This window comes from Erithacus rubecula, assembly GCF_903797595.1.
Source record: "Erithacus rubecula genome assembly, chromosome: 8".
Lineage (NCBI taxonomy): Eukaryota > Metazoa > Chordata > Aves > Passeriformes > Muscicapidae > Erithacus > Erithacus rubecula.
The window spans coordinates 23,446,279-23,463,538 of NC_136659.1; the positions used below are offsets into that span (position 1 = coordinate 23,446,279).

Here is a 17,260-nt window from a genome sequence, read left to right on the forward strand (position 1 = left end):
CTGTTCCCTTGGCCATGTTTGCAGCAGGCATCAAACCAAAAGCACCTTCCTGCTATTTCTAGCTGTTGCACTTCCAGTTTGAGGGAATCACCTTCAGGTAGCTTTTTGGCTCAAAGAGTGTTTTACTGAAGCTGTGCTAGCCCACAGCTAGGAATTTCATTTGGGTTTTCTGATGATCCATCTCTCCTTCTCAGAAGAAAGAAGATTTCAAGTAAGTGTCTTCCCTGTGCCAGCAGGAGGCTAGGGCTGTTATAAGACTATGTGGAAGATAAGTGGTCATTTAATATTTAGATACCTTGAAGAACTGTACTGGTGGAGTCTCTTTTGACTTATCAGAGGCATGCCTGAAGTACCCAGGGGTTGTAAGAAATTGCAGCACAGCTGAAAATAGCACCTCCAAGTCACAGACACACAAACCATGTTTGTGGAGTTAAAAGTATTTCCTGTTTTGGTATGGAAGTGTGTCCTCCCCGTAGATCCTTATGGCTAAAGCTAAACTGATACCCAATGAATAAAATTAAATCAAAAGTTTTCATTTGTGAGTTATGAATGAAAACAAAGAGCTCAGGCTCCAGAGATAAATAACAATTTTGGATAGGCACTGTTTAACAAGGGATAGGACTTATACCCATTTCAAACACACTTTAAAGTGGATATTCAAATACAATGAATTCTAATCAATTATCAGCATAGAATTTAACACAATTTTAACACAAAATCAAACAGAAGCATGAAAGTAACATCCATTTGAAGCCACAGATATCTTTATTCTCCATCCAGGCCAGCAAGGATGGGAAAAGGGAATGCAATTAAAATTAATAGTCAGCAAAGAGTATCTTTACTTAAAAAAATCCAGACTAGAGCAGCCAGAAACACACTCAACAATCAGAATAACTGGAATTCCCTGCAGTCTGACACTGGCACCTAAGCAGAAATTACTTGTGAGTTTCTGGAAGTGGGGTAGAACAAGACAAAAACTTGTGCTTTTTTTCTATTACAACAATTGATAATTATTATATATTTTGCAACAGGCAAACTGCTACAGAGGATAGTAGGCAAGAGAGAAAGCTATCCAGTTATTTAGAGAAAAGTCTGAATTAAACTTTTACAAATAGCACCAGAACTAACCCCAAGCACCAGAACTAACCCCAAGCTTAAAATAGCCCCCACCAAAATCAATGACAGAGTGCCTTGAATTTAGCAGGAGCCAATGCAAGCTTAGGTAAGTGTAAAGAAGTAGAAAACACATGATGGATTTTCCCAGGATGTCCCCCAAAATGTGACCTCCACACCCAGAAGCACAGCTGCCACTGCAGAAGGAGGGTACTATGACTCCTCTGATGCTCCTTTGTGTCTACTTAGCAGTAAGAGGCACAGATTTGGTTTTGTCTCCACTCCAGCGGGCTGTTAGCAATCCTGAAAGCAAATCCTGCAGCTCAGCAGACATTTCACATGGATGTATTCTGTAATGAGCTGGTATTTATCATTCAAGCCCTCTGTAAGCTGAAGGCTCTTTGTGCTACTGACCCCAGCCTTTCGTCTAGCCTTGAACAGCTGCTGTTTGGCAGTGACAGCTGAATTGGGTTTTCTCCCTCTGCAGCAATGCACACTTGCCAGCCATCCTTTCCCCAAACTGGTCTGCTGCATGTTGGGGCCAAGATACACAATTCAACCCTTTCATGCCAGCAGTATCCCTTTAGGGAAAGCGTGAGAACACTTGCCAGTGGACCTTCCTTTTCCTTAATGCTTGTTAAGTATCATTTATTCCAACCCTCCAGCCATGTGGGAGCCTGCAATTTCCATGTGGAGCAGTATTAAGCAGAGTGGCTGCATTGGGTCACTACAGACTGCCAGCATTGGCATGGTTTATCCTCAGCATCTCCATTAATTCAGAGGCATATCAGCCTGCCTGATTGGAACAGGCCTGTGAAAGGCATTCCACTGCTTGAACCAGTCCCAGGCATATATCAGCCTCTTTGAATCCCACTGAACTACCTGGCATTGCCTCACAGATTGGTGCTTCCCTGGAAGGTGGTAATTGCTTGGAAAGATTTCAACAGTAAAAAATGATAGTAGGAAACAATAAACACAGCCTGTCTCTAGCTGTGCCCAGGGAGCACCACTGCTTTCTCAGTTAAGTGTGGGGCCAAGACTGCTCTTGATATTTGGTTTGAGCATTATTCACTGTTAAGCCTTCAGCCAATGCTAAGGGGCTCCTTTCACCTCCCAGGGACCAAGGATGCAGCAGGAACTACTTATTTCTCAGTGTCAGGACTAGAGGATCACATGGACTTGTTTATACATCACCAGCTCCCAGATGTTCTAACCAGGACAGTCAGTGTAGTCTTGAGCTCAACCTTAAAATACAACACAAAGCATCAGTTTCTGTGAAATCCAGCTTCTGAATTCTTCTTTTTACCATCCTAAATAGGAAGACTGGGGAAGTGAGACACCTACAGAGACAGGAGTAACTGCAGCTGACAGACTGCATGCTAGAACTTTCCTACCTACATGCATGCAAATGGTGGGCTTGGGGCTCATAGACTTTCCAGCAGCACCAGCTGAACTGGAGCACTAAGAGAATTAACCATGTTTCAGATATGTTACTCAGCCCCCATTAGAATCTGCTATACCTCTCTTTTATTTTGCTCATCTCCTTCTTAGGCCAAAACCCCAACAGTCGATGGAGAAAAAAAGAACTTTTCTGCTAGTCATTTTTTAAAGAGACAATTAAAATTTCTCCAGGCTATTGTGGCCAACTCAGCCTGGTCAAGAAGCCCACTATGATGCCATGAAAAATCCAGAAATCATTATGAAAATGAGACACGAGGGAAGGAGGATGTATGATCCATTGTTCTTCCACATAATTAACTGGGAAGAGAGATGAGGTGGGGAAGGCAACACACATTTCCAGAGCTGAGGCACAGATAGACATGAACTCCTGAACTCCCCCATTCTGAAAGGGGAGGTCCAACAACTCTTCCATAAGAGCAACTTGAAAACCAGAATAACTTGTTTCAGAGCCCTTCACATCCCACGCACCTTCAACTCCAGCTCCCTAAATCCAGGTGCTGCAAATCCACACCTGCATTGCAGTGAGATGTAAATGGATTTCCCCTTCCTTAGGGGCAGGCATCTCCTTAGAGCAGGTGTTTCCTCCCTATATTCTTCCCTATACATATCCCTACATACATACACACTGCACACTGTGTATGACTCTTGTAGACCATTCCTCCCTAGCAGTGCACATATCTAGAGATCCTTCAGGTGTGCTCCTACCTGAGCACCTGCAGTCACTTGAGGGTTCTTGGTAACAGCTCCATCAGGCCCCCCACACCACATTACAAAGCAAGCCCTGCTCTTCATGTGATGGGGCTGTTTCAGGTCAGTGCAGAACTCACTTGCCTTTGTTGGCAGCTATGCTGTCCTCTCCCACTATTCTAGTGATCTGTGACACTGGACTCTGACAGTGTCTAAGCAGTCAGCCTGCTAAGGACTGGGAAAGGACCCTTTCTAAGAAAACTGCAGAACATCACCCATTGTGCAATTTAGCCTTCACCTCTGAATGGGTTCTTATCTCCTGAATTCATCCCCCGAGCAGAGTCTTTTCACTGTGTCATAGGTCACTACTATGTCCTGTTGCCGAAAACTAAAGTCTACCTTGACAGAAGTGGACTTTTCATAATATATCTCTGCTACTCCACAAACAGCCAGACCCATACAGACCTGGATTTTCTTATGATTCCCAGAAGCTGTAATTAGCTACAACACATGGTAAATCCTTGGAAAGCCATGCACCTCCCCACCCAGAGCATGTGAAGCTAGCATTCTTGCCCTCTGTGACATTTAAAGAGGACTCTCAGCCCAATATTTTATTCATTAAGTTTGTGTTTAAATATATATGAATATAAAAAAAAATCAGTGTATTATTTTCTAGATGAGAACACTCGCATGTGACCAAAATAGTCACCCAGGACAAAAGCTCAGACTGCTGAGGTCTCAACCCCCTGTGCAGAGCTCTTGCCAGAGAGACTACCTGAGATATTGTCAGAATCAAGCAGCTCAACAATGCTGTATGGAGAACAATCTTCCAAGCCCAGCTTGCTGCAGAGCCAGCCACAGAATCCTTTCTCCATATCCCTGACAGCACGCCACCAGTACCCAAAGGACCATGCTACCTGGGCTACAGCTGAATACAGGCCTAGGGAGAAAGAAACAACCATAATTATAATTGGGTAGAAGATAATCAAAAAGGGACAAAAGGTGATTTTGTGCCAGAAGGTCCTCTCTTCATTGTACACCAAGAAGATGTTGTACCATGTAATGGTTCCATAGTAGAATGAAACCACGAAGGACACTACAAAAATGATGGGGAGGCAGATGATGGTCCAGAGGACTATGTGGGGTCCTCTGTCTAATCCAACATCACATTTCTTCTTCTGCTCAGGTACATCTTCTTTAGGAGGTTCCTTTGACTTAGCCAGTTCCTGCAGCTCTTTATCTGTCAGTGTGACGTGGATGTCCACCATCTGACCTTTCTTCTTTCCCCTGGTGATTGTTCCAGTCAAGGTGACATATCGGCTGTCTAAAGGCATGTTCCAGACACCTACAACACAGATAAACTCATCTACATCAGATTTATTTTCTGTACAAAGTATTTTGTGTAAATCCTCAAAGACCCAAAGAAATTAGATAGTGCATATGAAGTTACAGTTAAAAGCAAATTTTAAAAGATGGAAGGCAAGAAGCAATGCAGTATGAAGAAAATTACCACAGAAGAAAATGGAAGAAGATCTAATGACAGGAATTCCAGATGACAGAAATCACAAGGGAAAAAATTCCAGTATCTCCACTAAGGATAATATGTGAATGGAAAATGCTGCAAGAGTATAGGAGAATGAGATGAGACAGAGTAACTCAAATGAAAATGGCACGCCTGTTTTCTCTGTTTACTTCATGGATTTATTCCTGAACAGCATGGACACTTGGGATTAATTAGATAAATACTACTGAGACTCTTGCTTCGGAATAAGCACATCCACACATGGAATTATACCTGAATAGCTAATATTTCACTTTACATTTGCATTGCATCTCAATCCAAATTAATTTTTGAAGTTTAGAAAAACTTAACAAAGTGTCATAAAATTATATTTGCATTTTAAGAAATCAGTAGAGGTGCCAAACTGGACAGTGATGGCATATGTGTTAAAGTTATAAAGGCAATGCCTTAGCTTTCAAGTGACATTGGTATAGGATTGGCCTTGCAATGGTAATGACCCTAAACTCCTATTTGGGGCTACAGTATATTTCCTCCTGGTCTTAATTCTGACTAGCTCGGTCTTCAGAAACTCTTAAAGAGAGGCTGAGCAGCTTGAAGTGCTCCACAGAAATAGGAAGGCAGCAGGCAAGTAATGATGATAGGGTCTGGAATCATGGGAGAATTTGGTGCACTGGTGGACCAGGAGCATTTAAGCCCCTCTCAGCCTGCACTGCTGTCTCACAGCCACAGGACCTGCCTTCTACCCTTCTTCCCTGCAAGGATACCCAGGATAGATAGCAGAAGTGAAAGTGACTCAAAGATGCCCCATGATGACCTTGCCAAATAATCACCCTTCAAGAGGAAGCTGTGCTGAGTGTATGCAAACAGAAGGCTACAGTAAATCCTAGATAATGAGTTAAATTCCCTATCAAAGGTAGAGCCACTATCTCCATCTGCTTCCATCCTTTCACTTAACAGGCTGTTGTTCAGGCATGGACAGTGGCTTGATGACAGCTTAGAATGACATCACTGGCTTAATGCATGCTTAGCACTGCAACCAGCACATCAACCCCAACCAGCACATACATTTAAAACTAAGACTGGAGTACAACCAAACTTTGCAAAGAACTGCAGGAGACATCCCAAGTCAGCCTGTAATGCTTTCTGTTTCAGAGCATGTTCATATATGAACTCAAGCTCTCCTTGCCTGCAGTCTTGGAGAGGGTTGGTCCCACAGTCACTTCCATTTGACCTTAGAGCATGATGGCATCAAAAAGCTTATGTGAAGTGAGTGTTCTCAGGACTACATACCATCTGTCATAGACTGACCCAGGAACTTGGAGCCTTCCTCAGCGCTCCTCTCCCCTCCTTCTTCATCCACCTGTTCTTCTTCCACCTTATTGTCATTCTCGGACCGATACACTATGATTGACTCGGGCCGGGACTCTTTCTTCTTCTTTTTCCTCCGGTCCATAGTGGCTTCCCCATCAAAGGTGACAGTGGTTGCCATAGCCCTTCTCATGGTGCCACAGCGAGGGCTCTGGCCTCCAGACTTGCTGTCCTTGTGCACAGTCTCCTCCATCCTGCTGCTGCTCTCAGTCACCTCACCTGGCATCTTGTAGCACCTGTTTCCAATCCAACAGCACCAATCCTGCACTTAGAAGTCATTGATTAACAATGGTCCCATGGATGATTTGTTCTGGTAAGATGTCCTGCTGCTGGTATCCAACTATGAGCTCCATTCCCAGCCTAGAATGAGAGAGAAGGCTCAAAAAGTGTCTTTCTGAAAAAGCAGAAAAGATTGCAAGAATTTTCCCAAAAAGGGATTACTTCCAACTGGTTTAAATGTCACCTGAAGCTCTCTTTTACTGTCCTGATCACCAGTTCTCTTACATGGATACATGCTTTGTGGTATCTCATCTATCTTGATTCTAAGGGTCCAGTTTTCACTATAACAAAGCAAAGCTACTGGAAAGAGCATTAACATTTATAAGAAGGGATTAAACATAGCCAGCTTACTGGATGAATTTAGCATTCCTCTGCAAACAAACAGAAGACAATGGTTTTGGCCCAAATGCATCAGAATAAAGTATTGAAACCATAGATGAAAAAGAAGTTTACAATTTAAGGGACTGGCCTAGAGACAAATGCAACTGGAACACTGTGCTTGTCCAGCATTACAAAGCTGTATTTGTGCCAGCCTTTCTCATTTTGACCATCTAAGGATTTACTCCCCTTTGCAAGGATATTACAAAACCCAATCAAATTATGTCAAAATGAATGAAGTTTCAAACTTTAGCAATTCAGCAATATGTAGTGCTGCCATACTTAAGAAATACAGAATATACAGTGGATTTAAAGCAAAATTATTATTTAGATGACTTTCCTGGAGAGGGAATTGGGAACTACAGCAAATTTTTCTGATTCCACAGAGAAAACTACACAAGTCTTCACAAATCTTTCTAACAAGAATAATTTTTTGCTCCTTATTCAAGCAAAGTTAACAGTGATATCAAGTGAAACTGTCATCCATGGGAAAGCTGCCACATAATTAAACATGCATCAAGGCAGACAAATCCTGCTCCATGAATATGGAAAAAGGATTAATGATTCTCAGATTTCATAACATTTAAGGAAACTAACTATGCCAAGTATTCATGAAGTACTTAGGTACAAATCTGAGTACAATACATTTTAACAATTTTGAAGAGCTGGGTTGAACATTTGTATTTAAAGGAATGGATTTGACCAGTTACTTCTACCTATAAGTGAGTCTTTCCTTTAACAGGAAATTAAGAAACACAGGTGTCATAGTTTATAGCCTACATAATGCTGAGGAAATAGTTATATTTGAATGAATTACAGAAAAAAGTTGAGCATTTTTAAATTTGGCAGTACGATCCTGGTCTTCCCACAGATGTAATATTTTGCTGGTCTGTTTTGAAATTTTGTGCAGAACTTTAGATCAACTATTTATGTCTCATAAACTCACACTTACACACACCACACCCACACAAAACTTGTAATTGTATCACTTTAACGCCTAAAACTGTGCCCATTTGGCTCTATGGAGCCTTGAAGAATTCAACAATTCAGATTATTTTTGTGCATTTGAGAAAATAAATCTTCCTTGGTGATCAGAAGACACATAAAATGGACTTTAAAACCCCTCAAGATTCAGCATACCCCAGAAGCCAGACTACTTCTAAATCACTGGGCAGACAATACTTTTAGCTCTGCAGCATGGCTGGAAAGAGTCTGTTTAGATTGCCATCATACCTGCCAAAAAATATGTATGCCTAAATTAACAGACGTACTGGAAAACAGAAATTCACATAAGCTTTTGTGTTTTTTTTTTTGTTTTTTTTTTTTAATAAATGCCTTTAGGGGTAAGTGGAAGGAGTTTATGCTATGGAATAAACTTGCTCTTTGTAGTAAATTAATTTAGAAAGTACAATAGGCACCAATATTTTTCTCTGAAAATCAGCTGTAAAGCTTCATGTCTTGCATCTTTAAAACCCCTGAAATTACCTGATTGAGCCTAATGAGCCCTTGAGACACCAGTGAGATTCTGCTTCCAAAAGAGAAGAAAATAGGCCTGGAAACAGAGAAATCAAAAGCATCACTTTTGGAATAATCTACTAAAAGTCTGGAGACACAAAAGTTTATTGGATTCCCAAAGTTCCTGGCTGTAGTTCCATGTCCAGTCCCTACTGAATTGAGAAGGGGATGACTTACAAGTAACATTTAAAAATAACACAAAGCTACAGGCAAATATTTGTAGTTGAGCTTTTTTGTTTTCTCAAAGTTGATCCAGTTGGGGTCTTGCTTAAACTTAATGTCAGTTCTCAGTGTGATGCCAAAGCTCAAAGGACTATGTCAGCTTTGACTGTGCAAGGTGACATCCCTTTTCAATCTCCCACAGATAGGCACTGGCAATCTGTGTCCTGTTCCTTTCTCATCATGCAGGCAGAATGCTGAGTAATGACCAGAAGATGCCTATGATCCCCAAGTTATTTTGCTATGTCTGATGTTCCCACCCCACTATAGCAGCTACTGCCTTTGTGAGTTACCACCAGGACTAGAAACACCTTCACAGCAGGGTAATCTGAGAGTGGAAGCTCAGTTTCTCCTCTGGCTGAAAAAAGGAGAGGGAATGGGCAATGGGGGACAAGCCCCTAAGAAGCACTGTTGCTGTGGCTGAGTCAAAGCCCTTAGGGTAAGGAAGAGAAGGAACTCACATTATTCTGTTTAAGGCACAAGAAGGTAAAATCTGATGTCAGTCTGTCTACATCAAAACCATAAGCATGTAGGAGATGCTTGTGACCCAGCAGAGGAGGATGTAGTGAGATAAAAATCTGAAAGATGCAAATACAGGGCAGACGTTAGGTAGGTGTTTTAACAAAGTGGGTAGGTGTCCCTTGGTATATATCACTGGGTGATAAACTATCATGGGAAACTTGCAAATCTGGACTGGCTATCTTGGCAAAATTGTGGTCACCTGTACTTGACCAGAAGAGGGGAAGTCCTCTAGTTTGAATTAGGGAGCAGTCAGATTGAATATCACAAAGATCCCTCCTGATCTTTTGCCTATTCTCACAGTACATGTTTATTTTTCTCTCATTGGCTTCCCAATGCAGTAGCTAGAATATCCCCTGCCAGCTGGTCCAGACTTCTGAACACAGCACTTCAAAATATCACCATCAGCCCTACATCCCACAGCAGTGCTGCTGAGTTGAACAGGTTCAAGCCTCAGTCCTATTTTTCCTAGGAATATTTTATCTATAGCTGCAAACAAGAAATGGGCTCTTACAGAAATCACAGTAGTGTACAAAGAGCTTAATTTTCCTCTCTTCTTTTTCTTTACAACTTCTAAGAATAAGGCCAGCTCTCAGCACTACATAGCTGTCCACACCATCAGTTTCTTCAGCCACACACCAAAATCTTCACTCTGAAAGCTTTGCTGTGGAGCTGAAACATTAACAATTGCTGTGCATCTCATACTAGTGATGCCTCCCACATGGGAGCACGGGGGCAGACAGGAATCTAATAACTGTCCATGGGAGGGAAGGAAAAGAAATGGTCATGTTTCAGAGATAGCAAGGAGCAGTTTATTAGCCAAACAATTTGTTATTAATCTCCATATGAAAACAGATGGAGAACCCTGGGGAGGCTGCTCTGCAAAAACACTTTGTAATTTTTAGCAGCACAGTCTTCTGTTACTATGCCGGAAAGTTACAGCTGCTTATGCTTCCTGTGACAGTAATAGTCTTTGACACACAAAACAGGAGCCTAAAAGCTTGGCCTTGCACCATTTAGGTCAAAGAAAGCTTCTTCCATTGGTTTTCAGGGTTTGATCCTGCTGCTAACAGAAGAGAAATTATCTGGTATGAATGCAGACTGGAAGGAAGAGCCTTCCTGCAAGCTAATAAAATCCTTGATCTTAAATCTCTGTTACAGCACAAGTAACCTTTTTATGATTGCTCAGAGCAGACACGAGAGGAAAAAATGTAGACGGTAAGAAGCAAGTAGCATAAATTTTTATTTTTATAGTCACATAAAATGTACAACACATAAGAGGAACTGGCACGGCTTCTTCACTCACATCATGCAGGGGTTGTCTGCAGAAACAAAAAAACAACCTGTGCTTTAGAAACACTGTGATTTATGCAGGATGGGGAAGAGATAAAGGGAAATCTACCCCAGAGACACACCTTGAGAGAGCTTCCCAGCTACAGATCTTCTTTTTCTTGCTGCTTTTACTCCATAATCTCTGCATCCCCAACCCCATGTCCACTCAAACCCCCACCTCTGATTTTGTGCATGTGCATGGTTTTGAGTATGCATGTTACCCAAAGGATCTTTTCCAACCCCTATTATTTTTAAAGGGGTTATCTGCTGACAAACTGTACACAGGAAAAATAGGTGCTATTAGATGCATCCAGCTGTTCAGGACAGATCTGCCTGTCTCCAACCAATCATGTTATGATAAAATGCATTGGTCTAACACAGAACATGCAGCCTCCAGGCCCTAGAAAAACATGTGACAAGACATATATAGGAAATCACATTTAATTCACACATTATGTAGGAAAAAGCCCAAATGGTAGGGCTCCCTCCACAGCTTTGGATCTGTTTTAAATACCTAAATGATTCCACATTATCTTTCACATATGCATCCTCACCTGCTAAATCAGAGGATGTCTGTTTCCTCTTTATTTCATGGTGAAATAGCTCAAACTAGATTGCATGGTTACTTGAAACTAGCAAATACTCAAGGCTTTGATGAATGGCATATTAGATGGTGAGGCAAGAACAGCTCCTTCCTATCAGCTCCTCCCTGCACAGGGTCTGTGCAGCTTGTGGTGAGCTTGACAGGGGGATTTATCTCACTGAAAAAAATAAAATGTTATTTTTAGCCATATAGATTCTTCACCAAGCAGCTCCTTCCACAGGAAGAAATGTCTAAAGGAGGAGGGAAAAACTATCCCTCCTGGCAGTGGCTGATTTCAAACTATATTAAGTCTCTGTAGAGCAACAAAGGAAAACATCTACCTCTGCCACCTCAGTCAGGTAAAAGAAAGCAAATACCAAAGTTCAAAGTCCACATCCATCCTTCCCTCCCTGCCTAATCCATAGGCTTCCAAGCACTTTCATTTCTTGGAAAGAGAAACAAGAAGAATGACCGTGTGCTGGGTGTGCTTCCAAGCAGGAGCAGACTTCAAAAAGCAGAGGACAGCACTGAGCACCTGAGCAGAGGGGATAACACAGTAAGATGACCCAAGTCACCAAAAGCTGTACAGGTGTTTCCTAGTGGAGCCCCCCACGCTCCATGCCTTCCCCTCGGGAGCAGAGGGTGCTAAAAGCTCAAGCTAAAAGCAAAGGGAGGCATGGGCAAGCAACATGATTTCTGTGGGCAAGCACTGACAGACCCAAGTTTGCTCAATCTCTCTAGTTTATCACAGGCACACAGATCCTGTAGCTGCCCTGCACCACACCATGAGCCAAACCTGCTGTGGCCAGCTCAGCTGCTGACCATCACTGGAGCTGCAGCAAGACTGGACTTGCTTGGGTGTGGATTAAAGGCTTCCTGGCTCCCATGGCCATGGTGGGTGGCTCAGGACCCCTTGCTCTCCCTTCCATTCCACGAGACACCAAACACTCGCTGACAGCATTCTACACATACAGACAAAACACCAAAAAAAAAAAAGTAGTGGAGAGATGCATTCCACAGTATCACTATACTGCTTCTAAATGACATTTTCCAAGGACATTTTTAAAGTCAAGGACATTTTGCAGAGTATCTGTTTTATGAATCAGATAATTTTCCTTTGCTGTTCCATAACTTTTCCAAATGTCACAGAACAATAACTGCTGTCTAGACCACTTATTACTGAAGACTGGAAGACAGCATACAAGAGTAGCTGAGTTTTTTATTTTATATTAAATGGAATGTTCAGTCAATCTTGCATACCAACTTTTAAAAAAATCCACTAAGTGTACTAGTCTACCTTTTTTGGAGCAAAAGCCTGAAATACTATCTTGCCCTGTCTTCCCACCTATTTGAACAGACTGCTAGAAGAAAGAGAAATTGAGATAAAAGACACAAAGCTTCCCACTGCCTCCACACGGACGGTATCTGTTTCTTTATTTTTATTATATTATCTAAAAATGTCAATGAATGGAATGGGCACATTAGCCTTTGAAGAGAACCAAGGCTTTAAAAGGAGCCTGATTTGGAAATGGAAGGTTTGAAATCTTCAAAGCAAACTAAGCATTTAGATATGAGTCTTGAATAAACTCAACCAAAGTCCCTAAATTTTGCAGGAAAAATTAGATTCAACTGTAGAGGCATGCTTTTTCTGTTCCCCTGCTCTACCCCTCACTTCTGGATTTGCCAAAACAGGACATCCTGTTAAACTTCCTGCCCCCATAGTAGTGCCTTTAGGCTGGGATCAAGTGTAGCATCTATTTTTATTGGTATAAGACCCGACTAGTCCTTGGTTGGGATTGGAAGATGCACTAGGAACTTGCTGCATACAAAAATCAGAGTTGTGTCTCCTCCCCCCAGGCATCCAAGCACATGCCTAGAAAGCAGTAAAAAAGCAAGTAAAACAGAGCTTTGAGCCCCTCATCTCCCACACCACAGTGCAGAGAAAACACCTTCTACACAACACATACACAGTGCTCTCAAGAAAAGGTTTAAATACATGCTGGTCTTTTCTGACCTCTACAATAACTAGAAGCAAGGACCCTGGTTAACACCTCAGACTCTTTTTCCTTCCTTCCTACTCAGAAAATCCCTATATCATTCTCAATCTCCTTTCCTGCCCTGTTTTGTGCTGGCAAGATCAAGCACCCAGTGCTTTACTCTGACAAAATGAGGAGAAACCACACATTGAAATACCTGCAATTACAGAGGAAGCAGTTGCAGCCATACAGCCTAATGGAAAATACAGTCAAGTATAAATCCAGTCTGGAAAATATCTGAAAAATACCAACAAGCTACATATATCCTGTGGTTCTTCTTTAGGCAAGATACTTGGGGGCTTCAAATCAGAGCTTTCTCTGAGTAACACCTGGCTGCAGCCCATGAGTTGCTGGAGAGCACAACTACACAGAGAGAGAACTGGAATATTCTCCTGGGAGTGATTCAGGATTGTTTAATGCATTGCACAGTAAATACAATCTAGGATATTTAGACAGTATCTCCAGCAGCAGGAATTACTTGGCTCAGGGGAATTTTGATTGGATACAAGAGCAGATAGAGACCTGTGATGCCAGGATATTAAAAATGCAGCACTTTGAATTGCAGACCAGTGGATGCTTCAGTATCATTAGTATGGTATTAGCAGGGTGTGTGATTGTTTAGAAACTACCTACTTACCTAGCAGTTTCAAACTGTTTGATGCTGATATTCTGAATCTTGCACCACTTCAAACTCTGCTTCTTTGAGTGGGATGTCTGTCTTGGTATCCCTCCCTTTTTTTTTTTTTTTTTCAATTACTGGAATGAAATTCCTAGGGATAATGATAAAAGATTATAAAATCCTGATTATCTTCTAATGAGACTGAAATCCTCCAAGACACAGCTGAGAATAAAGTGCCTTTCCAGAGAGGAAGTCCTTAAAAAGATGAATGGACCAGAAAGCCTGAACATTAGCTAGGGCTGACCAGAAGCAACAAAACAGAAAGGCTCTCACTGTTGAGAGATGATGAAAGGAAAAGCAGCCTCAGGAGAGAATGTACAGACAGGAGGTGAAAGTAGCAGGGATTTCCAAAGAGGCGTGTTGCATAATTCCATGGAAAGGTACAGAGAGGTAAGGACACAAACTCAAACCAGCTTTCATTTGATTTTGGCTCAAGCAAAGCATTTCTTGGAACAGGTATGGGAAGGGAAGAAAGTATTATTGCTACACTTTGTGTGGTTTTTGGTATCCCAGGAGAACAAAAATATGAACCTGGAGCACCTGTAAGAATGGGAAAGCAGAGGCTACTGGAGTGCAAGCCTGCATTTTTCTGAAGGTAACTAGCAGAAATCCTCTACGAGAAGCTGTCTCTCACCTTAAAATTTTATTTCTGGCACTAAGATGCTTTTCATTAAATCTCCTTTACCCTTACCTCCTTGTGAGACTGCTGACCCCAGGGATACCTGTCACAAGGTTTGGGTCCTGTGAAGGTTTCTCTCCTGTTTGGAGCTACCTCTTCTCTCACATCAGGTTGGTACTTAACTACTCTTGAGACCTTCCCCCTTGCCAATGTGGATTCTGAGCTATAGGGGGGCACAGACACCCTGAAGGACAGCATGCCATAAGGAATTCTCAAGGCAGTACATATCAGTGCCAGGATTTTTAAAGCATGGCAGCATACTGGACTGGCAGGTGTCATCAGCTGAATAGCTGAGCCATAGGCTGGCAAAGCACAACGTCAGCTGTGGACAAAAGTAGCTTTTTCTGAAAACTCAGAGTTTCCTATTCATCTCAATAAATTGAACTACTTCATTCAAAGCCAAGATGCAATCTGGGAGCTGTAAAAACAGGAAATCTAGTTTTTCCTCTTCAATATGTAAATAAAAAAGTAGATGTTCAAGAATGACATATGCTAATCCTACAACTCCAAAGGAGCTGACAAGTAGAAAAAACTACTGAATTCTTTTTTTGTCATTTTGACTTCTGAATGGTTGATGTTTTAAGTGATAATTATCTTAAGGCAAAAAAAGTCAGATGGTTAACTTCAAAAAACAAAAATTTAGACTTCGAGGCTTTAAACAGAGATTTATTTTCTTCCAAATGCAAGCTGACATATACTGCAAAAATTAAATTAAAAATAAGGTGTCTAATCAGACACTATTTTCTAACATATAAAAATTCATAATCTTAACATTGTTTATAGAGTGACATCAATATGCAAAAGCCTTATGCTTACTGAATTTACCACTGTCTGCGTGGACTGACAGACCAACACGTTTCAATGCTATCAATGAAAGAAAAGTAACATTCCTTTGTGATTAAGAAAGTACAAGCATATGAGGAGATTAAAATTGATTTTAGTTAATAAGATTTTCTTCCTTTCAGCTTAAATAATTTTGAATTTCATCAACTGGGATCCAATTGATTCACACAAAGGTACAGTTTGAATTCTTGGTTCAAAGGCAACACAAACAACAGGGCACAGAAGCCATTGCTTTGCTGAAAATGTCTGTTAGCATTGGTTATCCCACATCTATTTTTTGTGGATATGTTTTGTACCAGAAGGGGCTACCCTCCACTGAATGCCAAGGAAAGGATGTCTCATTTTTCCTCCTCCTTCCTGTACAGTCTTTATGCCTTTCCCCTTTCTCCTCCCACCCATCACTCACAGAACCTTAACTCACACATTCAGCCCCTTATTTATGGCATTTCTGTTGCTATTAGGATATTCCAGAAACCAAGCAATATATCCTGATAGGGAAGAAAAGTTATTTGATGGTGCTATCCAGAAAGAACACTGAAGTCAAGAAAGTCACATGAGTAGAAAGACCCACTGGATTTTCCTTGGAGCCATGCAGCTCAGTTGGGATGGCAGACAGCCTGGAATATGAAGATCTAATTCACTAGCACAGATGAGTGCTTCTCCCTGGGATTAATTAATGATTGCTCTGATATGGCCTGCCTAAGAGATGTAGGACAGCCAGAGACAGTTAATGGGGATCTGTGAAGTCTCAGATTGTGAAAGATAATTAAAGGGAGGGAAAGTTTTTTTTTTTGCAGTGTCACTCACTGGGACACCTCGCTGTGAAGTGCTTCACGTTTTGCCTCCAGAAAGTGGAATGCTTTAAAAACTGAATTATTCTGCAAACATTGACCCACTCAAAAAGGGTAATTTTGTATTACAGTTGCCTTACCGGCCTAAGTCACCATGCAGAAATCCACCCCTGTCTTGTCCCCCTCTGGCGAATGAATCTGAACACAGTGTTAACTTCTCCATGACTTCCCTCCCATACACTAAAAAAGGAGCTTCCATCAAAGCACAATGAATTTCAGGATAAAGAGGTTATCCTAAAATTGTCCCAAATTTAAAGTATTAAACCTTAAAATATGCTTTTGGAAAAGTAAATAAATTCGTTTCACAAATGAGAATCCCCAAACAGATCCAATGATTCTCCCACTTGTATGTCTTTAAAAAAAAAACCAAACCCTCACTCTCTTCTCACATTAGCCAACTCTCCTAAGGCAAAAATAACAAGATAAAATTGAGACATACTTTCAAACATCTCTTCTATTGAAAAGGACAGAGGAGATGCCGGAAAGACACTGACCATGCACACACATGCTTCTGGGCACATCAGCGCTGGTTACAATCACCTGCAATGGACAAAGATGCGCTATCACTCACTGTGGGATAGTAAAGAAAATAAAGCTGCCTGTCCTCTGTGCCAGCTGAACAATTAATACTGAGCTTAGTTAGGGACATTTTAAGGGGGCCGGAGAGGGGGAACAGACACCACCACCACCACAAAGGCATTTTATCCCAAAATGACTCTATTGAGGACATGGTAAACCTCAGTCTTCACGGCTTCTTCAAACAAAGTGCGTGCCCGGAGAGAGGAGTGCCCGCCCGCAGGGGTCACCAGCATCTTCCCGTGTCCGTGACACCCTGCGGGCTCTGCCCCTCCTCAGGTGCCCGCCCGCGCCCACGGGGAAGGTGACCCGAAGCGGAAGGGAAAGCCAAGGGGACCCGCACGCAGACGAGCCCGCGGCTGCGGCAGGTGGGCGCTCACCGCGGGGCTGCGGCGGCAGCGACCCCGCGGCGCCAGCGGAGGCACCGGCCCCTGGCGGGCGCTGGGCGGTCTCTGCCCAGCGGGGCCGGAGCCGGGCGATACCGACAGCGGTCAGCCGCCCCCCTTGCCTTACCTGCCGCCCCGGTGCCGCGCTGTGCCGTGCCACAGGAGCCCAGGAGCCCGGCCCCGCTGCGCCGTCCCCGGCGCCGAGCCGCGGGCGGGCGGGGCCGCGCGTCACCG

At 42.4% G+C, this 17,260-nt stretch overlaps 1 protein-coding gene across 1 annotated transcript; it reads right to left on the minus strand.

Annotated features, from left to right (window-relative positions):
- Positions 1 to 2,020: 2,020 nt before the first annotated feature.
- On the minus strand, positions 2,021 to 17,252 carry TMEM169 (transmembrane protein 169). The gene is made up of 7 exons (XM_079311641.1): positions 17,154 to 17,252; positions 16,504 to 16,604; positions 10,934 to 11,154; positions 6,074 to 6,498; positions 4,037 to 4,606; positions 2,508 to 2,574; positions 2,021 to 2,357 (listed from the first exon to the last, which is right to left on the minus strand). Exons 4-7 carry the CDS (start codon positions 6,375 to 6,377, stop codon positions 2,336 to 2,338), a joined length of 963 nt encoding a protein of 320 aa, XP_079167767.1. The 5' UTR covers positions 6,378 to 6,498; positions 10,934 to 11,154; positions 16,504 to 16,604; positions 17,154 to 17,252; the 3' UTR covers positions 2,021 to 2,335.
- Between the last annotated feature and the right edge of the window lie 8 nt (positions 17,253 to 17,260).

Bases quoted from the DNA above. Each gene is read 5' to 3' on its own strand.
- TMEM169 (XM_079311641.1), bottom strand. From the start codon at position 6,377: ATGCCAGGTGAGGTGACTGAGAGCAGCAGCAGGATGGAGGAGACTGTG. The intron at 4,607-6,073 runs GTATGTAGTCCT...TCTGTGTTGTAG, and splicing joins GGGTCAGTCTATGACAGATG to GTGTCTGGAACATGCCTTTA. The intron at 2,575-4,036 runs GTAGTCTCTCTG...TAATTCTCTTAG, and splicing joins TGATTCTGACAATATCTCAG to TGCTCCAGTTCAGCTGGTGC.